This window comes from Volvox carteri, assembly GCF_000143455.1.
Source record: "Volvox carteri f. nagariensis unplaced genomic scaffold VOLCAscaffold_32, whole genome shotgun sequence".
NCBI classification, from domain to species: Eukaryota; Viridiplantae; Chlorophyta; class Chlorophyceae; order Chlamydomonadales; family Volvocaceae; genus Volvox; species Volvox carteri.
Window position 1 is genome coordinate 1,033,962 of NW_003307575.1, and position 20,173 is coordinate 1,054,134.

Sequence of the window (20,173 nt, forward strand, 5' to 3'; positions counted from 1 at the left end):
CAAAGCGAGACCGTGTAGCAGGGATTTCGGCAGGCAGCAAGCTCCCCCCGGCTGTATACTTTAGCAAGTTTTCTCGGGCTGAAGTTTTGTTGGTTTTGTTGAGGAAAATATTGTCCGGTTGTATTGTTCCGGCTCGGAACAGTTGCTCTTGCCAAGGACGATGACCATGTCACTCGCTTGACTCTTTCCAGGCTTTCCCGAGGGCGCTTGCTATCGCATTTCCGTTTAGTTTTTGGTTCTTATGGCTAGCGCACTACATGTATATGCAAACCTGCTATGGCGGGATAGCAAGGTGGAGGCCCGGGTGAAAAAGTTGGCCGCCCTACGGCTATTGCAGGAGCCGCATTATCGACTACCCCTGGATGAGTTGTCCAGAGCATTGGTGTCGAGCCATGATTCAACGATTTCTGGCGACCTACTCGCTCCAGCACGACTCGCAGACATCATCTTTGCAGAGTTGTGCTTTGTGCACAGCGATGGCACCGGCAACGTACTTCTTGATGCAGCATCCCTTATGACAGCTGGAAAGGATTGCTTGAAGGTGTATATTGACAGGGTCTGGGACACATCCTCGCCTCGTTCATGGGCGCACAACCAGCTGGTAAGCCCCAAAACGGCTGTTCGTCGCGGCAAGGTCTGCGTTGACTCAATCAGCTCAGGAAGCAACTTTGATGCAGCCAACTTTTCGCTAGGAACATGTGCCGGCCGTCGCCCGTTGGCAACGGTTCGAACCTGTTGACCCTCCTCTAGCGCGCTACGTAAATCGCCCGGGCGGGTCCTTCCGGCCATCCCGACAGGCCTGGTACATCGTCTCCCGGCAGCACATCGACATGCGGCCACACGACCTCTTCCTGGCACCAGTGGACGACGCAGGTGGGGGAATTTGGTGTAGGTGTAAGTCCTCTGCGGAGCGATGCTTTGGCTCCATCATCGCTCGCGCGCTCGGCTTGAAATGCACTGATATGGGCTGCTGTGGTGTCAGGAAAGAATAACTGCGATGGCCAGATGGGGCCGATGGCACTACTTCACTCCCAACGTTTGTTTTTTTCCTACCGGTACTGCTCATCTCGCACCCACGGTTGCGACTACGATCTCTTCTGCCGCTCCCAACCACCTCAGCCACTACTCATCCACCATCCACCAACCCTGCAAACACAAACGCACACACATACACGCACACCTCGCGTAGAGAGCTTCCTGGCGGCTGCGTGGACATCCCGCATGGACCTCCGCGACCACCCTGACCACCCCTACACCTCCCTACGGCAACTGCTGAGAGGAGAAACACGACTGGAGCTGACACCCGACCTGAGCGCCATTCGCCTAAACTTCAGTAAGCTGCTGCAGCAGGATCAACAGCAGTATCACCAGCAAACGCCGCCGCAACAGCAGCAGCAGCTGCAGGCCGGAGGGCCGTCTGCGAGTGGACGGGAGCATCATGGAAACGGACACGACACGGCGACCGCTGCTGCTGCTGCTGCTGCTGCTGGCCGCGGCGGCGATGACGACGGCGGCGCCATGGAGTGGGGCGAGTACGGCGGCGAGGATGGCGCCTACGGCAACAGTGAAGCGGCGATTGACATCGCAGCCGACGTCGCAGCCGCGATGGCGGCGATGCAACGGGCGTCGTTTGCAAACGGGCTGGGGGGCAGCGGCCGCCACGGGGATGCAGGCAACGGCGTTGGCAACCGCGACGCCGAGGAATATTATGAAGAGGCGGAGGAGTGCGGCGACGGCGGTGAAGGGTACGGCGAAGATGATGACAGGGAGACGACCCGCGGTCGTGGATTCCGTGGGGGTGGAGGTGGAGCCGCTGCTGCCGGCGGCTCCCGCTACGCCAATGGCGGCGGCGGCGGCGCCGCCGCCGCCGCTGCCTCCAATAACCAACCTGTATTGCCGTTGCGACCCGACCTGCTACAGATATACATCCGGGCTGTCTTCGCCGCGTCCGGCTCTCCTCATGACCATCTGATGGCGGTGGTGGCGCTGGCGCTGGCCGACGCTGGTCGCGGGGGCAGTGCGGGACACGGCGGCAATCGCGGCCTGCCATTTCCTGGCGCCATCGCGCCCGACACCCACCGCTTCCGTCTGCCACTGCATCGTTTAGTCACGCATGTACGGGAGACGGCGCCGCACTTGCTGCCGCCGCCGCCGCCGCCACATCATAGCGGCGGCAACGGTGGAGGCGGATGGCTCGCGGGGGCGCTGTCACAGCGGCTGCAGGAGCGGTCCAGTCGGGGGTGTTTCAAGGTGCTGCTACCGGGCGGAGGCGCCGGCACGGGTACGACGGGTACGACAGCGACTTGGGGCGGCGAGGGAGGCCATGGGTACGGCGGCGGAGGCGATGACGTCGAGGCGGCGGTGGTCTCACTGGATTTGGACGTCCTGCGGGAGCGAGTGGTGGAGGCGTTGGCGGTGAGTGCATGACGCAACACACGTTCTGTCTGTCTGTCTGTCTGTCTGGCAGCATGGAGGAGGTTGGGAGGATGGGGGATGACGCTGACTCCTGTTTTGAGTATGAAATTTGCTGCTGACCCCCGACCAACACATATTCACGTATATATATACACATATGTACATATATACATATGTATACACCTACAGAGACCCCCTGGCAGCAGCTTCACTCGTTCGTGGTTCCTCTTTCCCCCCTCAGCACATCATCCCCATTGTCATGTCCTATCGACATCGAGACGACGACGACGATGCCCCGTGTCCCCATCCCGGCCGTACACCATCAGGCAGCAGCAGCGGTGGTCTTCTCAGGTAGCCGCCCCGTAGATGAGATCCGTCGTACGGCTGCCGTACACCTCGCCTCACGCACCCGGCCCTTTGCGGGACGCGCGCACTGCGTGCGGCTCATTACGTTGGCGCGCACTCTGGGGGGCGAGCTGCCGCCGGAGGTGTTTGACCCGAACCGGCTTGGCGGTTTTGAGCGGTTGGTGGGCTCGGAGAGCTCGAATAACGTCATGCACGTGTTCCGGAAGGCCATGCCCGGCCTGTCCCCGGGGCACGGGGAGGAGGTGGGTCCCTTTATAACCCTCAATTTGGGGAAGCTGCTGGCGGGTGCGGGTGTTCGAGATTTGGATAGCATCATGACGGGCGGGCGTAGCGGCCGCGGCGAAGGGGGTGGCAGCGGGGCGTCATGGGCAGGGCGCGGCGGCGGCGGCGGCGGCGTGCCGGAGGCGGCTCCGCCATCGCCTGCAACCGCGGCGTCGTCATCGCGGACGGCGGCCTTTGCCGCGGCTTCTTCTGCCGCCTCACATAGCGGCGGAAGTCGCGATCCAGCCCAGCCAGCGCCGCAGGCACAGACCCAGGGGTCGGGTCATGCAGGTATCGGTGGCAGTAGCAGCAGCCACAACAGTTTACCGCCACCGCCGTCAGACGCAGCGCTGCGGCAGGCTGTGGAATCCCTGTTTTCACTTTCAGAAAGCGGGCGCGCCGCGGGTGCCGGTGCAGGCAGCACCGAGTACGCGTTGGCGGCGGCGGCGGCGAAGCGCACGGCGGCGTTGAGCCTAGTGAAGGCATTACACAGCCAGCAAGGAGGTTTCCTTCCGCTCACTCGCCTCAGCGATATCGTGATCAATGCAGTGCCGGGCTCACCCGATTTGGAGCGCTTGCTGGCGGCGGATCCAGATCTCTTTGAAATTCAGGTACTTACAGTGCACAGGCACATGCGGTGCCGTACATTGTCGTGCCTGCGCGGCTGGCGGATGACGCGAGGTGTCGCGAAGGGAAGAAATGTGTGAGGGGGCGAAGGGAAGAAACCCAGCACTAGTGGATTCCAAATGCGATGTAACGATGAACTGCGATGTTTTGCTGCAGGAGGCCTGGTATGGGGGTCCACGCAGCGTACGACTTCGCGCCTCAGGAGTCATGGCCAGGGTGAGTGCCGGACAGGGCAGCGCTCGTGATCCATGAAGATGGGTGGGGGGAATATACCGACCCGTGGGTCGGTGGGCCGGGGTAACATAATGGCTTGGCTGGCCATATAGAGGTTGTGGAGGAGCTGGGGGTCGAAAGGCTGACTTCCTCTCCTCTCCTCTCTGTCCCTCGGGTATCACTCGAGATTGATCTCCTCTACATCGAGATATCGGCATGTGGGTGGGTGTATGTGTCCGCCGTACTGCCGTACGCAAGTTTATCAGTCTTTCTTTTGCACTGGCAATGCGATTCAATTACCATCCATTAGTCACTTTTTGCTTTCCGGCGGTCTGGGGGCGGATCTGCCGGGCCCATCGCTTCTCCTCCCCTTCTCGCTCTCTAGCTCTCTCTGCCCATCTCTACCACTGTCGGACGACATCGTCACACAGCGCGTGTGCACCGTGAGGTTCGCATTCGTCGTAAGGGAGATGACGAGAATGCGGGTGGTGCTTTCCGACCACCCAACAGCTCCCCTCAGCCCCTAGGGAACTCCTTTCACCTCGGGGCTCTGCTCCTGCCTGTCGAGAAGACATACATACATACATACATACATACATACATACATACATACAATACACAAGTTCATGCACTGCTGATAAGGCACACACTGATGCCCCCGGTGGTTCCGGGATCGAGACATGTAAAGGTCGAAACTCCTTCCGATGGTGGAAGGTAAAAAGTGCCCCTATTCGATGGACGGTAGTGACCTGGGATAAAGGCGACTTGCGAGCTGACCAGGAATGGAGTTGCGCCGCTGTCGACCCGGCAGAATCCGTTAGATGCCGGTGGTGGGTGCTGAACCTGAGCGATCCACTGAGAAGTTGGCTAGGGTGACTGGATGAGGGTGCCCCGAAACACCGGGGAAGGCAGGGTCTGCCGGGTATCGGCCTCAGGGTGAAGATATGACCCCCCTGTCCCACACATCATTCATACATACACACATACATATATACACAAATATAGAAAGGTACTCCCCTATGATATCCCCAGCCTAGTTCCCGGTCGCGGCGCTTCACTTCAATATAAAACGCCCTCCTTGGGTCGACCGATGTCCCACATGCAACATGCATCCCGCGCATCACTGCTGTTTCTCCCCCGAATACCTCACGTCCTGCGGCCCGATGTATGTTCGCCGCTCCTGGTCCGCCACAGGCTGCCGCAGCTGCCACCACAGCGTCAGGCGCCGGTGACGCCACCGCCGCCACGGCCGTGGCCAACGGTGGCAGCAGTCACAGCAGCCACACCGCTGGCACATCCACAGCCGCTGCTGGCACTTCCGACGCCCTGCCCCGCCGGCCAAACACCATGAACTGCCCCTACTACATGCGCTACGGAACGTGTGGGTATGGCGGGTCTTGCAAGTACAACCACCCGCCGCTGACTCCGGGGCAGCCTCCGGAACAACAACCAGCTCCTGCGGCGGCAGCGGCAGCAGCGGCGGCGGCGGCGGCGGCGGCAGCAGCGGTGCACGGCGCCGGGGTTCAGCGGACCCCGTCTACAGCAGCGGCGGCGTCCTATCGTCACCCGCAGCGGCAAGAGCAGGCGCAGGCGCAGAACCAACACCACCAAGCGGCGGTTCCGACGGCGGTTGCCGGTCAAGAGGCCGGCAGCGGCGGCGGCGGCGGCGGCGGAGCCGCCGCCGCTCCGCGGCTGTCTCTCTCCACCCCTGAGGTCAAGGTTGTTACCACCGCCTGCACCCCCGACCACCTGGACATGCTGCAGCATTGCTACGCAGCGCCGCAGGTGGCAGTGGCCTGTAAGGTCCATCGCGCCGCCTACAATCACCACCATCACCACCAGCCCCATCACAACCACCACCACCACCCTATGAGTGCGAGCTCCTCGGCTGTGGAAGTGGGCCAGGTGTGTCTGGTGCAGCTGTACGCGCCCGCCGTGGCGGCGGCGACGGGAGCCGTCGCTGCCGGCTCTGGCGGAGCCGCTGGTGCGACCCGTGGGTCGCCCGGATCTGTGGGCGCGGCCGTGGGTGGTAGCGCTGGGGCTGGCGGCGGCGGTGGCTCTTCTATGTCTCCGGCTCCACGATGGCCCGCCACTGTGTACCTGGTGGATCCGGCGGCGGGCGAGGATAAGAAGGGGTTGCTGCTGCCCAGTCTAAGTCCGTTACTGGAGGTGAGGTGAGGGGAGTTGGATGCGAAGGAAAGTCAAGGAGGGACAACAACTGCCGGCGTCCAGTGAGGAGGGAGAGGAGGGGGAGGAGGAGCAGCAAAGGGGGTGGAAGCGGCGGCCCTTTAAGAGAGCACTGGCTCGTTTTGTCTTGAGGCAAGAAGCATGACCTGGGGGGCAGCCTCGGAAAGAGGCGAGTAGAGGCGAAAACGTGTTCCTAGGGCAAAACCCGTCCCTTGTGCTGTTTGGCTTTGAGGCCTAGGCATCGTTCCAAGCTTAGCTTTGCCTGAATGTGGGAATGAGCTTGGCATTCATTAGTTTCCCTTCCGTTCCCTCTCCAGAACGGCCAACCCCGCCGCTGCCGTCGCCGCCGCCGCTGCTGCTGCTGCTGCTGCTGCTGCCGCATGCACCGCCTTCACGAACTCTATCGCTGCTGAGCCGCCCTGCCCCTTGATGCCCCACTTTGCGGCGCTGCAGGACCGGGCGATTCCCAAGATCATCTACTGCAGCAGCGAGGTGCGTGTGCATGTATGTATGTATATGTGTTCATGTGTATGTGGCTGGGTGTCCATGTCTTTGGGGCTTGGGAGGAGAGAGGGAGGGAGGGGACGCTGGTGGTGGAGGGACTACTGTAACAGCAACACCAGCGTGAGGTAGAGAGAGGGACAGTAGTAACACAGACTGCCGAACCATAAAGGCGGCAACCGGCCGCCGCCGGCGTCGCAGTGCTGGTGGTAATGGTCCCGTACACCTCCCGCGCAGGTTGTGCCGTACATGCCTCGCATCGCACCGCTGTACGACATTAGTGTATTGCACGCGCTGATCGCTCGGGCGCCGCATGCGATGTTGGGGGCCCCGGCTGCGGCGGCGGCGGCGGGTGGGGGAGGTCCTGGGGAGGCGGCGGCGGTGGCGGTGCCGCCCCTGGCGAGCTTGCTGCAGCAGCATGGCGTCGTGACTGCGGCCGGCGCCGCGGCGGCGACGGTGGCACCGGCCCACTCCCCGTGAGTTCTCGCAACAGGAGTATATGGCCCATGGGCCCCCCGGGGCTTTAACGAACTACCCCCACATTCGTGCGGAAGTTGTAACCTTCAATTTGCATATGGGGTTTTTTTGTGGTTTGGGGCGGAAAGATGGTGAGTAATTTTGCGCACTACGGGAAAGGGAGGTTAAGGGTTTGTGGCCGGGCACGGGGGGCCCGTGTGTGTGTGTGTGTGTGTGTCTCCTCGGTGTGGATTGCTGGAGGGGTATGCGCTTTGTTTTGCAGGCTGAGGAGAGGCTTCAAAGGCATTTCGGAAGGGGGGTTTGGGCACCGGCTGCTGCTGCGGCTGCGGCGTTGTGCGGCTCTGCTGCTGTGGACATCAGCCATTGGCCGCATTTCTTCTTCTTGCACGTCGTATCATGATTTCTTTCCGTCTCTCTCTTCGCTGCCATGCTCTTTCTTCCCCCCCTCTGCCATGCCCCTTCTCCCCCACTCTTTCCTTGGCAGCAGCTTCACTCGTTCGGGGTTCGTCTTTCAACCCCCCTCCCTCCTCAACCAGCAACAGCTTTAAACCTACAACCTGAAACAACCTGACGTAGGCACTTGACCTAACGTTGCTGACTGTAGGCCTGTGCCTCCTCGGTTGCGTCACAGTCGCCCTCTGCTCCCCAGTCCCCTCTCCATCCAATCGGCCTTCTTGTTTTATGCATATGAGATTTCCCTCCCCACCCCCCTCCCCCACGCCTCTCCCCCTCCCTTCCCACCCACCTTTGTGGGGTTTCGTGGCCACCAGTCTATGGGCCACCCGCCCTCTGGGTGCCGAGTTACGGCAGCAGGCCGTACTGGAGGTGGTGCACCTGGCTACACTGTGGACGGGCCTGATCGCCCGACTGCTGGCGCTACCGCAGGAGCTCAGCCAGACGAGAGGTGCGCTGTTGCTGTGCTGTTGCTGGTGTTGGTGTTGCTGTTGATGAGGAGAGCACACACCCGTACTTACCAGTGCACCGCCAGTTCGACAGCATCCGTATCTCTGTATGTATTATGTTGAGTGTTTGCGTTGGCTTGAATCAAAGTATCGAAACGCCCCACGCTTGACATACATCATCATTCGTTTACCATTCCCCTTGCGTATTTATTACCCGTGCACGTGATCGTCTCTCCAATGCCAGCTTATCCCGTACTGACCAGCCGCCGTCTTCCAGACCTTACTGACGGTCCTGACGGCCCTGAACTTGTCTGTCCTTACTCCAGCGCACACATATCGCACCGAGGGGTTTGAGCAAGGTAACCACCCTCACAAATGTGATCACACCTGTTAACTGCCATGCCAACTGTTAACGAACCCAACATTCCTCTCCGCTGCAGCGGACCGCCTGCTCTCGGAGCACTCGGTGGCGGCGGGGGCTGCTGCCGCACCTACCGCTGGTGCCGCTGCTGCTGCTGCTGCCAGTACCGCTGGGCGGATGCGCTCAGGCACCGCTCCTGTGGGTGTGGCTGCGGCGGTGCCGGCGGGCCCTGTCGTCCCCGCACCCGCCACGGCCGCAGGAGCGGCGGCTGCAGCACAGCATCGGAGCACTGCGGGCATGCACCGCGGCGGCGGTTGGTGATGCCGTGATGTTAGTTAGAGGTGTCCGTTGATACTGTGCCCGTCAGTGATGTTGTTGTTGTGAGGGGCCAAGACGATGCGTTTGCTTGCCGCCTGCTGTGTCGCAGTGACTTCAACGAGCTGATGGGATTTTTGTGTGTGTGTGTGTGTGTGGGGGGGGAAAGATGCTTAAGTAGAGGGGTGGTGTGTGTGTGCATGATAGGATGGGGTTCTAGGAGTGCGCACCATGCAGGAAGAATGCATGGGAGCGTACGCGTGTGTCTGTAAACGTTGTGGGGAGGAAGCGCTTTGTGAACGGGGTTGGTCCTGCTTGTGGTGGTTGTGGTGATGGTGGTGGTGGTGTATACGAGCTGTTTGTTTGGGAGTTCTTGGGGGGTCTTCGGGGTGGTGCTGTAAGGGGCTCTTGACTTTGTCCCGTAGTTCCGGGTTCGCAGCGATGTGGTGACGACGGTGACCATGGTTAATGATCGTGTCTGGGCCGGTGATGATAGCGTTGGCGAAAATGATGGTGATGGTCGGTGGTTATTAAATGGATCGCACTGCTCTGCCATGTCATGTGTGAAACGCGACTGCTGTACGGGGCCAGCGTCGTCTAGTCGTATTTGTGGTCTTTGCATTCGCCATTGTGGTCGCCATTTTTTGCCGTAAAGCGACTTCGGGTATTCTCTCTTTTCCTCCGTGCGTCTGTCTGTCCATCTGTTTGTCAGTCTGCTTGCTTCTCCGATCTGTCCGTCCGTCAGCCTATCTGTCAAATGAATCTTCGAAGGATATCGGAAATTAGCATAATTATGAGGGTTAAGGACTTCAACAAGAAGATATGTGTGCTTCCAGTGTTTGTGTGTGGTGCGGGGAGTTTGCCACCTTCAGGGGAAGAATGGAGAGCCGTGCAGAGGCAGGGCAAGGGGAGTAGTTCACGTTAGGTAGCGGCGACATGTGCCGGTAGGTGGGTGAGTACATGGATGAATAATTTGCATATGTGTGCTTGTGTCTTCAGGAACGCTGAACTTGGCAACCTGGCGTCTGCGTGTGTCGATTAATGTCGAAGGGAAGACTGCTCCGCCATGCGCCATGCGTTCAATGTACGACAGATGTTCAGTGTTCTACAACATCTGAAGGAGGAGCCCCAAGGGGCCAAGATAACTTCTGAGGCGCGGTACGTGGCACGTGCCAGGGGTTGCCGCGTGTCCGCGTCGACTCCTGTTAATGGTATGAGAGCTGTCCTCCAAACCCTAGCAACCATTACACCCTCGCAAGAGGAAATGGCTTCCAGGAATTAGCCAGCGCCTGACATTGCGGCGCGGCACGGCATGGCATTGGCTATTTATTGTGTTTCTGCCGGGGCTAGAGGCGCAATAGAGATAAAGCGCCATCGTGTTAGATCGTAAGCAGTGAGGGTGTATGCTCATGTGCGCTGCAGTTTTAGAGTCAGAGGGACGCGTGGAGGCTGCGTCCCTTTTTAATGTGTGTGTGAATGTGGGGGGTTTGCACGGCGTGAGCCTGAACCGGGGATACGCGATTCATACCGCCACCCCCTTGAGTGCCCCTCCTTGAAGGGAATTTTTTGAGTCCTGTGTAGGCTGTGCAGTGTTGATCGTTGATCCTGGCGAGGCTGGGGATGTGATTTGCTTAGAGGAGATGTTGGTCTGGGCGGTTATACAGTTGATGTTGATGTTATTACAGGATGATTAAGCTTCACCAGTGGCCTCCTTCCCGAGGCAATTCCCTGCTCTCCCCTGCTAGAGGGGCACCCTAATCCATTCACCCCATTCGACTTCAGAGTGTACTCTTTTAGTTTGGCAACTCCACCGGCATCCAACCAAATCTAGCGGATCAACGGCGCATCAACTTAGTTCCTGGTCAGCTCGCAAGTTGATTTTATCACGTCCTACACCGTGCACAAGATGGGGGGCCACCTCCCATTTCACCACCTCTCAAACACCCGAGAGGTCGGCAGGCGGAGTCAGTTATAACTTGCCCGGCAAGCAGTCGCGTTCGATCTCCCTATCCTTGGTACCGCAGCATCGAGTCAGGTTGCTTATGCCATATATGTTTATGATAACGGACTAGGACTGGTCTTATCGCATTAGTTGGTGAAGGACCACTACTTTAGCTATGATTCATTTTCCCACATGATCGCACTGTAAATCGCGAAGGTAGTTCGCGCGATGGACGTCGCAATCTAGCAATAGAACACCGTTACTCCAATCCCTATTTGTCTAGCCATTTTCGTATTGCGTTATGAACGATGAGCTGGCATTCATCCATCGTCTGTTTGAACAAACTTGTTCAGCCGAATTCACTACTTGCAGGCATAAAACCTAGGCAGGAGTAAACTAAGGCATAAACTGCGATTCCCTTACAATGAATTCGAAGTCAAACTACTCTAACACGAATGACACCGTCAAAAGCGAAAGTGTAAGTTGACATATAAACTTGCCTGGCCCTTCAAGGCAAACATACCCGAAGATGACCGTCAATTCACTCGTGATCGGTGCTAGTAGAGAAGACAGCCTCACGTCGACCTCCGACCCGCCATGATTGAGACGCAAGCGAAATTATAACTTGGCTAGAAACAATTGCTGAACAAGCCCTGCCTAGTCATACTGACCACGGCCCTAACCGGCAGGCGATGTGAACACCCTGCACACCTCAAATATATACTGCAGCGATTGCAAAATGCAAGACCTGCGCATTAATCCCTCCCTTCAAATAGAAGCCACGAACTGTGTTCGTGCTACATCCCGCAATCCGGTTTGCCCCGGGCAGAAGCCTCATGCAGACCCGGACGAATCAAAGATGCAATGACATTGCTGTTCCCACTGCCCCCATGGCTACTTCTTGGCGACCCTCCTTAGATGGCCTTCTTTTTGCGCGGGGTGGGCGTCAAGTCGTACTTCGACATAGCGTTAGCTGCCGCACTGGTCACCGGCGTAAACACCGTCTTCTTGATAGTCTTGCCAACGGGCTCGATGCGCTTCTGGAAGGTGGCGAACTGCATCGTAGAAATAAACCCAGACGAACGTGAAGTCAAAGGATGTTATGTCAAGGCAAGGCACAAGCGGAGATGCACTCTGAGGCAGCACGCGCCCTGCGATCCAAACCCTAGGTCCTGTAAGCCAAACCACTTCACGAGCATAAAGCATCTGGGAGCATCAGAGCACAGGTTACCTTTCCAACCTAAGTCCTACCTCGTCGGGCTTCGCCAGGACACGCCCGTATGCGAGGCAAATAAAGATCGCCACGAAACGATCAACGTTGGGCAGGAGGATGAACATGGTCGCCATAGGAACCAAAACCATCGCCGCCCTAACACGACGATCGAACTTCTCGTACTGGGCCTGCAGGAACACATATCCAGATTCATATTCAAGAAATCGCTGAGCATAAAAAACCTGGCGGAAAACATCGACTGAAACTCAGCAGGTGGTCATCCAAGACGCCATGAACACGTCCGGAATGTGACTGCCAGTCGCACACTTGAGCGAGGCAGACTTACGTGAACCTTGCCGTACACGTCGGCCACAATGGTGTCGATGCGCTTCTTGTACACCTTGTAACCCAGCGGCAGGGTGAAGGCCCCGAGATGCAGCAGCAACAAGAGCGTCACAGCATCCAAAGCGCGGCCCAGCACCGACAATATCCAGAGTGCCATGCCGACCTGCAAACATATAGTAGTGGCCCAATGGAGGAGTTGAACCCTAATGAAGCCAAGGATCGCTTAAGCATTCCATAAAACTAGGAACAGCTGAGTAAGCCGTGGCATACCCACACATCCCATGTCTTTGTACCGCTGCTGCGGAGGCCACAACGCACGAGGATGTGGCTGGCGCAAAACCAATTTGTGACATCAATGAAATGAGATTCATGCTCTTGAATCTACCCACACAGCGTGGAGTTCAGCACACGCACCTCCAGAGTGCGCAGCGGGTCCAAGCCATGAAGATGGCGATCATGCAGCGACGCCGCCACGCGAATTGCCCCAGTCACCACTGAGATGAGCAACTGCGTCAGGGACGAGTTGGCCCAAGTGCAACGCTCCTGGTAGCGAGGCGCAAATGCGCCGCGGAGAAAGTTGAAGCCGAGGCTAAACAGGAGTGTATAGCATAGGCCTGCAGCACGTGCGTGGGGTAAACGTGCGTACAATTCGGATACGATGACTTGATTACAGCTTAACCGATGTTCAGAATCCCCCGACATGCATGTTAGTTAATGTGAAGGCGTAAGTCCTCCTACAAATTGTGGGCCATTACTGGGGAGGTTCCCGTAGCTGCAAGCGCACCTGTGAATAGGGTGATTGGACTCGTGAAAACCGCCCGCACGACCAGCCACGCGAGCAGGCCGCAGATGAAGTAGAATGACGAGCGGACCTGTGTTGCCCGGGAGAAGGTTGTCGTTATTGAGTTTACTCCGCAGGCCTTACCCCTCCAGCAACCCACACGCATGTAGCACTCCACAAAGTCCGCACCTTGTTCGTCCATAGAAGGGTTTCGGTGATGAAGGCGTTGTAGTCCAACTACGCAAGGAAAACCATCATGTCTCCATGTGGGTGAGCAGCAGCGTGCAGTATGGCCAAAAGGCCGCGGATCACAAGCATCTTGATGACACACCATACACAAGTCGATACGCACCTCGTCGCCAGCCGTGGAAGCCATCATCACAGGTGTCGCTGGTGTAGGTGGGTTCACGTTAAAGTCCAGCTGCGACGGGGAAAAGAATGCGCATTTATAAAGCCCTGCTTGAGGGCAGGCTCTCAGCACTGAAGGTGCAGAGGATAACCCCACGCTCGAGAAAGTCTCCTAAACTCCCATCTTTCCTAACACCCACCTGCTTGGCTGGATTAACGACTGGTGAGGCCGCAGGCGCCTCCGGTACATCAGGCACCGGGTCAGGGTGTGGAGAGCCAAAAGCTGTCTGCGAAGACATGTAGAAACATCTAAGCAAAAAATGTTTCTTATGGCTCCTATGCGATAGAGTTAGGGACCCAAAGGATGCCTGTCAGGTAACCGAGCAAAAAACGCGCGCTATGGCATAGCGCTCTGATCTTGAATAGACACACCTAAAAACGTACCTTCATCTCAGAAGCTTCTTGTTTAAGTGTATCAGGGAGCGGGCTGTCTGAGGAAACAAGTTTGGATGGGTTGTCGAGCACTTTCTCGGTTGCATCTTTAGCAGGCAAATCGTAGTCGGCCATATTCATCTTTTTTCTTCCCTGCAAATAAGCAACAAACCACGCGGCACAGACCAAAACTGAAGGCGCAAACCAAAGGCAGCATCCCTCCACGACAGGCGCGCATCCTGTCGCGATGTAATAGCTCCAGCCTATGACTCTCAAGATTATGTGCTCCGACCTTCACGGCAGAGCAATCGCTTAATATGTCCCCGGACATCAGGCGTCTCGCAAGTTGTCGGAAGTCCGAGTTTCTAACGAGCAACGCCCGTCAATGTTCAACGTCACAGGTTTAATTTCCGCATGCTCAGAGCTCATATGTGATGATAGTATCGGCTTAAGACACACCTTTCAGATGAAGTTCCCAGGACACCGATCTTGTGGGTGTTGCGGTTTCCTGCTCCGATGGCAAGCCTTTCAAACTTAATGGACAACTTTCAATCCAGTGAAGACTGATGACAATACTGTTACAGTGGACGCCCATGTAAAGGGTTTTGGTCCCATTACGGATCCACGGCGTACGGCGTGAAGAGAGGACAACTTCAAAAACAAGTCAAATGCCTGCGCTATTATGCACGATAAAAGTATCACGTTCCTTCCAAATAATTGTTACCTATTATTACCTTCTCAGCTGCGGCGACCGCAACACAAGCCTGCGATGCTACACATGCACCTGCATGAAAACCTACAGCATCTAACACAGAAATAACAACATGCCGTATACGAGCTCTGTCACATCATCGCGCGATCATGGCACAAAAAGTTCCCGCTTTCGGAATGTGGCTATCAGGGCGCGTCGCCGAGACTATGCCTGACTACAAGATTCGCAAATAAAGAGATGGCTACAAGTCAACTCCACTCTGCTCGACCATAGTGAATGCTAGCTTCAAAGGACCGCCGACCTGGTGGTCTGGACGTCGTGCACAAGGATGTGCACGACCGTGGAGGAGCGATTTGGAGAGCCGAATGACAGCACCTGTGAGGTGACAGGCAGCAAGCATTGACTTCACAATGCGTGGCTTGCAGACAATGCATGGCTTGCGCATAGTTTTTAAATAGTAGCTTGCACCGCGTGCAAACCCGAAACTAAGACGGGTATGTCCTGACCCTGCCTCCGGCACGTCCTGACCGTGTCGGTGGCACCTGAGCATCGCACGTAAGCTGTCCCTTTAAAACCAGCTAGCCGAATAGAAAGTCACGCATCTCAAAATGCGCCTTCGCTTCACAAAACCGTTCACACGTGGTGTCTCGGCGCTCCTGTGTCGCGCAATCTTCCTTCCGTGCCACACAAGGTGTAACAGTTACACCTGGTCGTTTAAAACCACCACACCTTAGCTGTACTGGACGACTGCCTGGCGCTCAAGAAGCCGCGGCCAATGTCGTCACGCTGGGTGTCGTCTCCGTCCTGTGTGTCCCGGGAAGGTGTTGCCAGGCGTGGCATGTGTGTCAGCTGAGTCAGCACATCGCTGAACGGCGACTGCCGCACGCTCATGTCACCCGGCTTCTCAACGGGACTCGCCTCCGCCGTGGCGCAGTACATGCCTTCAGCTTCTGACACCAAATGCCGGGTGGTGTCCAATGCTTGAAAGACCTCGGCAGTGATATTGTGGACATCATCATCCTGGGTTCGTGACGGGAGAGGGGCGTTCCGTGTTTCTCTGTATTTCTTCCCTCTCATGTTTCTCAATTAGCCACCATTTCCCTGCCACCCTCCGGGAAACATGCTGCCTCGTGTTTACCCCGGGGGCGTCAGCGGAACAGCAAACACTTCCCCCTTGTTCCATGCCGACCCGGGACTTCGAACGTATTGCATAGGAACCTTTGTCAAAACGCGCGTAAATGATAAGGCAACTCTTTTCAGGCATAGCTCGGATCGCACCTCAGTCATCTGGGTCAACCTGACGAAAACTGGCAGTACCACGTCGCGTAGCGTGCCCAGTAGCCGGTCTTTGTAGCCCTCCAAGTCCGCATTATCTGGACGAGCCAGCAGGATGCGTTAGCAGGCGCACTCACAGGAAGGTAGCAAGGGTTTGGATAGGACAGCATGCCGCTCACTTGGGTCTCAGCGTGACACCACTTACTGAACTGTTTTATAAAGAGGCCACCCGACTAGGCATTACATGCATTCAGGGTTTTATCCCCCACGTGTCTTGTAGCTGCATGACCAAGGGCAATAGCTTGTCACCACCTACGTTGGCTGAGAAGAGCCATGCGGTCAACGGTCATGTCAAGCTCGGTGCGCAGCGCCTCGTTAGTCTTGCGGGCGACCTCCAACAACTGCATGTTATCGAGGTGGGGACCAGAAATTTTCCGAGGGTCGTTTCACTGTAATATGTGGAGTCCCCATGCATCTTTTTGAGCATAGCGAACACCGTATGCAAAACCATGGCAGACCTTTCGGTGGTCACACACAGCATCCTCGTTTGCATCCAGCATGGCCAAACATTTGTCGAGCTCAAGCATGTTAAGCTCTGTCTGCGCATGGGCGTCTTCGGCTGCCGGTCGCTCAGGCAACTTGACGTCCACCTTTTTTCCGCCAACACAAAGTGCCTGGCGTAAACACGTCAAGACCCTTGACCATATAGACAGCAGCAGCCATGCTGGCAAACTAACGGGAAGGCTGAGGAGCCACCCAATGGTGATTGACATCGGGGCCCGCTGGACCACATGGATCGCTTCTGTGGCTATCTGACTCATTTTCCTTTTATATAATATTAGCTATAAGTTGGGCAAGGAGGCGAAGGGGAAAACCGTTTGCCTTTCGAGCTGTCTTCCTTAACCAGCACGAGAGAGCCAACGCGTCATGCTGTCGATCGCATGCATGGTCATCATAGTAAAAAGTCTCATGATAATGTACAATAGGAAAGCTTTGGCTAACATGGACAAGTCTTGGAAAAATCCTCATGTTACAGATATACACATATACCGTACACGACTATGAATCCAGGACAGGAGCCGTTGGCTGTAACCCTCGCCCTTGCGTGTGCACGCCTATCTCCTTACTATACCGACGCTCTTCTATCAGCTCGAGCATAGCTAGCAATCTAGCTGCTCATGAATCCATGTTTATTGACCCATGTTTATGTCCGGACGACCGTGCATCGCTCAATAGCACACAGCAAGTTTTCATGCAAACCTATTATATTGCATTGCCAAATGGCTCACGCCGCGCGGCAGGCTGGTGTTTTCCACACTGGCCATGCGCTGTTAGAGTAGCAGTCGCCGAGTTCTGGTAGATCACACACGGAAGCAGTATTGAGCCGGACGGTCATGGAATCATTGGCTTTTGCCCCTACAGTGAAGCGGCACAGCGCGGCAACCGGCTGGGTTGCGTCCTCCGATAGTTCGATCGACTCTCCATCTAGCCAACAGCCCCTGTCTGCAAGTGACCGGCCTTGAGGACTTTGCACGTTGACAAATTTTCCCTCAAACTTCCTTATCGTAGTAATAACACCGCAACATTCTTGAAACCTCTTTACAGACCTGGTACTCCATATGGGCCAGGGAGATGTGAGCCCTACATCCGCAGCTGCCTCCCCTTCCGCACCCCTATCCTTTGCACCACGCATTCCAAGTCGGGGAAGGCACGCCGCCATACCATCATAGCGTGGCATGACTGCTGTGAAACCCACTTCCCAACCCAGCACTGCGTGAGACAGCGAGAGAGACCCACGGTCCATAGCGCTTGGTTCACGACGGACGCACGTGCACTGGAAAGCCGCCTTGCCAAGCCTTCCTTTCCCCCAACCAACCAACCCCTTTGCCGCACCGCTGTATCATTTCATCCACTCATTACCACCTGTGGGTTTCGTATAATTGGTGGTTTCATTAAATTAAGCCTTTCATACCTTTTTTGTCTCTGATGGGGCGGGGGAGCCCCAGGTTCGGTTTTTCTCAAAGGGGAAAATGGCAAAAGGGCTTGGAGATCCTTTGGGAATATTTATGAAGTTAGGTGTGGGGGAGTCCCCCCGCTTTCCCCTCCCGCTGTCTCCTACGCGGCAAAAGGGGAGAAGAAAGGAGGGAGAGGGGACGAGATACGAGGGACGGGAGAGGAATAGGGAGGAGACTTGCTGCGTGCCAGAGGTTCCGTATTCCCCTGCCCGTTTCCATGACTACCTCTCCCTCCCTCCCTCCCACTCCTCCCTCCCCCCCCCACCCGGCCTCCCGCGTATGGGCATCTGGGTGTGTCCCTCGCTTACGGCCTGGCTCGAAGCTGCGAGAGTGGTTGAAGCCCGGCAGCCACGACCACAGCCACAACTGCAGCAAAGGCCACAAGTGCAGGCGCCACAACAGCAGTAGCCAGCGATACCAATGACAATATACACGACTGCTCCACAGAGGTTGTTGCGGGAGGAGGTGGCGGAGGGTGAGGGAGTAGGGATGGGGGACGGAGGCTTGTCACCGGGAAGATGGGGGGAAAGACGAACCACAAACGAGTGAAGCTGCTGCCATGGGGGGGGGGGGAAAGGGGCAGGGAGGGAGGGAGGGGTTATGGGTCCGAGGGGGCTGTGCCGGCGAGTCGGGGAGACAGCGGCCGGGCGAGCGAGAAGGCTGGGGGTACCGGTGGAAGGGTGGGTACAGACCGGGAGGGGAGGGGGAGAGGTGAAGTGAGCACCAAGAGGATGTAGGATTCAGAAGTGGTAGGAGTCGGCAGGTGGCAGTAGCGAGGGCGTGGATGAGGGGGAGGTTGGTGGCCAGGAGTGGCCGTAGTTCCAGGTTCGTGCGTGCTGTAGGGCTGCTGAGTTCTCTCGGGGAACGAGGCCGGGGTCCTCGTGCTGCGGGATGCAGTGAGGTAGGGCTTTGAGAGCCAGCCGTATTGGTAGAGCGGTAAAGGGGGGGCCACCGAGCTGGCTACCCTTTCCCCCCCGTACGTTTTCTCTGTGGCCTGGTCGCCGGGTGTCATGGCAGGGAGGTCCTATTTTTGGTTATGTCAGGTAATAAGAAACCTAACTAGATCTAACGGCCATTTGCGCACCTTTCGAGTTGGGGCCCAGCGCTATGTAGGGGGGCCATGGACACGTGAGGTGATACCTCCCCTCTGCGGTTGATACCTTCCCTGGACTAGCCCAGGGAGGGAGAGGCGGGGGTGGGAAGTGGTCTGGGCAGGCTGTTTGGCGTCTTGTGGTGTGAGCTCTCTTTGTGCTCTTTCTGTTTGAGATTTGTATGATTCGTCGGGCTCCCGGTCGCCCTAGTCCTGGACGAGACGTTTCTCTCTATGACAGGGTGGTACAGCGTTTGTATACTTTCCGCCCGTAGGAAAAACACCCCGGGTGCGGCTTCGTTTCTGTTGGGTGACCAGCGGACCCATCTAGAACCCATCTAGCTGCAGCGCGACCCCCCGGTGGAGAACACTGCTTAGTACCGGCCTCTGTAACTCGCGCGGTCAGACCGGGGGGCGGAATGCACGACACTAACCAGCCGTGTGCGTCTGGTGGCCACCCCCGCGGTGTTTCGGCCCCCGGCTTTCAAGCCCACAGTGTAATCAACGTCATACCTGTACGGCTGGTTAGTTATTGCTTGCTTTCTTCTGCTGTATCAGTCTATCCTTGGCATCAGCTTCACTCGTTCACGTGGTTCGTATTCCCACAATCCACGGCATGGCCTCCTCCCTGCCCACCTGCACAAGTTCGGGTTCTCAAGCTTCCCAGGACTGACGTCGCCAGCCCGGTAGTCCGGATGCCGGGGCAAGAAGGATATAGGTGGGGTCTGGGGGAAATGGAAGCTGGGGAGTTTCGTGGTGGCCGACTGGGAGAGCATGTGTGTTTGTGTGTGTGGAGTGTTTGTACGGGGGCACTGGTATTGCGGGAGACAACAATGCCCCGATTGGGCATCGTCAATGCATTAACCCATAAATTAAACCTACAATCTAAACCTTCCGAACTAAAATCTTATAAACTAAAACCCTTCAAACACGGCTTGGGGTGTTCAATATGGTCTCTCGGTGCTGGACTGGGGCCCGGTGCTGGACTGGGGCCCGGTGCTGGACTGGGGCCCGTGTATTTTCATTGCATGGATACGGAAGTTTTCCGCACGTCCGCGGAAATTCCCACAGACTGTTACCTTGTGCGCGTGCGACGATGTGGGTTGCAAGCTACCCGATGGTAGAGGAACGGATGACTCAAACGCGCGTCTGTGCATGGGTGCATGATTTCGTTCATGTACCGCAACGTTGCAGCGGTTGCATAAACAGTTGCGTCAGGAGTAGCAATGGCGGTTGCGGCAGGAGTAGCAACTCTGCCAGGCAATGAATGTTCAACCAAAAAAATCATTCGCACAGGCAGAGCGTACCTGCGGCCTGCAGGAGCTTTCGATGTCCCAAGTTTATCGTTATAAAAATCCTCGGATCACATCTTACGGCGCAGGCGATGGCGGTGCT

The 20,173-nt window shown here is 57.0% G+C and overlaps 4 protein-coding genes across 4 annotated transcripts; 1 reads left to right on the forward strand and 3 right to left on the reverse strand.

Annotated features, from left to right (window-relative positions):
* Window positions 1-514: 514 nt before the first annotated feature.
* Window positions 515-8,631, forward strand: VOLCADRAFT_93596 (uncharacterized protein; the record flags this gene model as incomplete). The annotated part of the gene is made up of 9 exons (XM_002952772.1): window positions 515-601; window positions 798-873; window positions 1,190-2,415; window positions 2,742-3,653; window positions 3,826-3,885; window positions 5,077-6,051; window positions 6,808-7,046; window positions 7,818-7,951; window positions 8,390-8,631. The coding sequence occupies 9 exons, from the start codon at window positions 515-517 to the stop codon at window positions 8,629-8,631; spliced, it is 3,951 nt and encodes a 1,316-aa protein (XP_002952818.1).
* A 2,341-nt stretch (window positions 8,632-10,972) lies between these two features.
* On the reverse strand, window positions 10,973-14,243 carry VOLCADRAFT_105715 (uncharacterized protein). The gene is made up of 10 exons (XM_002952849.1): window positions 14,146-14,243; window positions 13,699-13,839; window positions 13,455-13,541; window positions 13,259-13,327; window positions 13,096-13,143; window positions 12,910-12,997; window positions 12,540-12,739; window positions 12,127-12,288; window positions 11,819-11,968; window positions 10,973-11,622 (listed from the first exon to the last, which is right to left on the reverse strand). Exons 2-10 carry the CDS (start codon window positions 13,825-13,827, stop codon window positions 11,482-11,484), a joined length of 1,074 nt encoding a protein of 357 aa, XP_002952895.1. The 5' UTR covers window positions 13,828-13,839; window positions 14,146-14,243; the 3' UTR covers window positions 10,973-11,481.
* Window positions 14,244-14,251: 8 nt separating this feature from the next.
* On the reverse strand, window positions 14,252-16,653 carry VOLCADRAFT_105716 (uncharacterized protein). The gene is made up of 5 exons (XM_002952850.1): window positions 16,192-16,653; window positions 15,990-16,074; window positions 15,677-15,771; window positions 15,128-15,418; window positions 14,252-14,773 (listed from the first exon to the last, which is right to left on the reverse strand). Exons 1-5 carry the CDS (start codon window positions 16,492-16,494, stop codon window positions 14,684-14,686), a joined length of 864 nt encoding a protein of 287 aa, XP_002952896.1. The 5' UTR covers window positions 16,495-16,653; the 3' UTR covers window positions 14,252-14,683.
* Window positions 16,654-17,745: 1,092 nt separating this feature from the next.
* On the reverse strand, window positions 17,746-19,554 carry VOLCADRAFT_93599 (uncharacterized protein; the record flags this gene model as incomplete). The annotated part of the gene is made up of 5 exons (XM_002952851.1): window positions 17,746-17,788; window positions 17,954-18,054; window positions 18,200-18,242; window positions 18,773-18,853; window positions 19,415-19,554. 5 exons carry the CDS (start codon window positions 19,552-19,554, stop codon window positions 17,746-17,748), a joined length of 408 nt encoding a protein of 135 aa, XP_002952897.1.
* Between the last annotated feature and the right edge of the window lie 619 nt (window positions 19,555-20,173).

What these genes read in the sequence shown, in the direction of transcription:
- VOLCADRAFT_105715 (XM_002952849.1), bottom strand. Translation starts at nt 13,827, where the DNA reads ATGAATATGGCCGACTACGATTTGCCTGCTAAAGATGCAACCGAGAAA. An exon ending in TCCAATCACCCTATTCACAG is followed by an intron (nt 12,740 to 12,909) that starts GTGCGCTTGCAG and finishes CACGTGCTGCAG; the next exon opens with GCCTATGCTATACACTCCTG. An exon ending in ACCCGCTGCGCACTCTGGAG is followed by an intron (nt 12,289 to 12,539) that starts GTGCGTGTGCTG and finishes ATATGTTTGCAG; the next exon opens with GTCGGCATGGCACTCTGGAT.
- VOLCADRAFT_105716 (XM_002952850.1), bottom strand. Translation starts at nt 16,494, where the DNA reads ATGAGTCAGATAGCCACAGAAGCGATCCATGTGGTCCAGCGGGCCCCG. An exon ending in GGTTGACCCAGATGACTGAG is followed by an intron (nt 15,419 to 15,676) that starts GTGCGATCCGAG and finishes TCACGAACCCAG; the next exon opens with GATGATGATGTCCACAATAT. An exon ending in AGTCGTCCAGTACAGCTAAG is followed by an intron (nt 14,774 to 15,127) that starts GTGTGGTGGTTT and finishes GTCACCTCACAG; the next exon opens with GTGCTGTCATTCGGCTCTCC.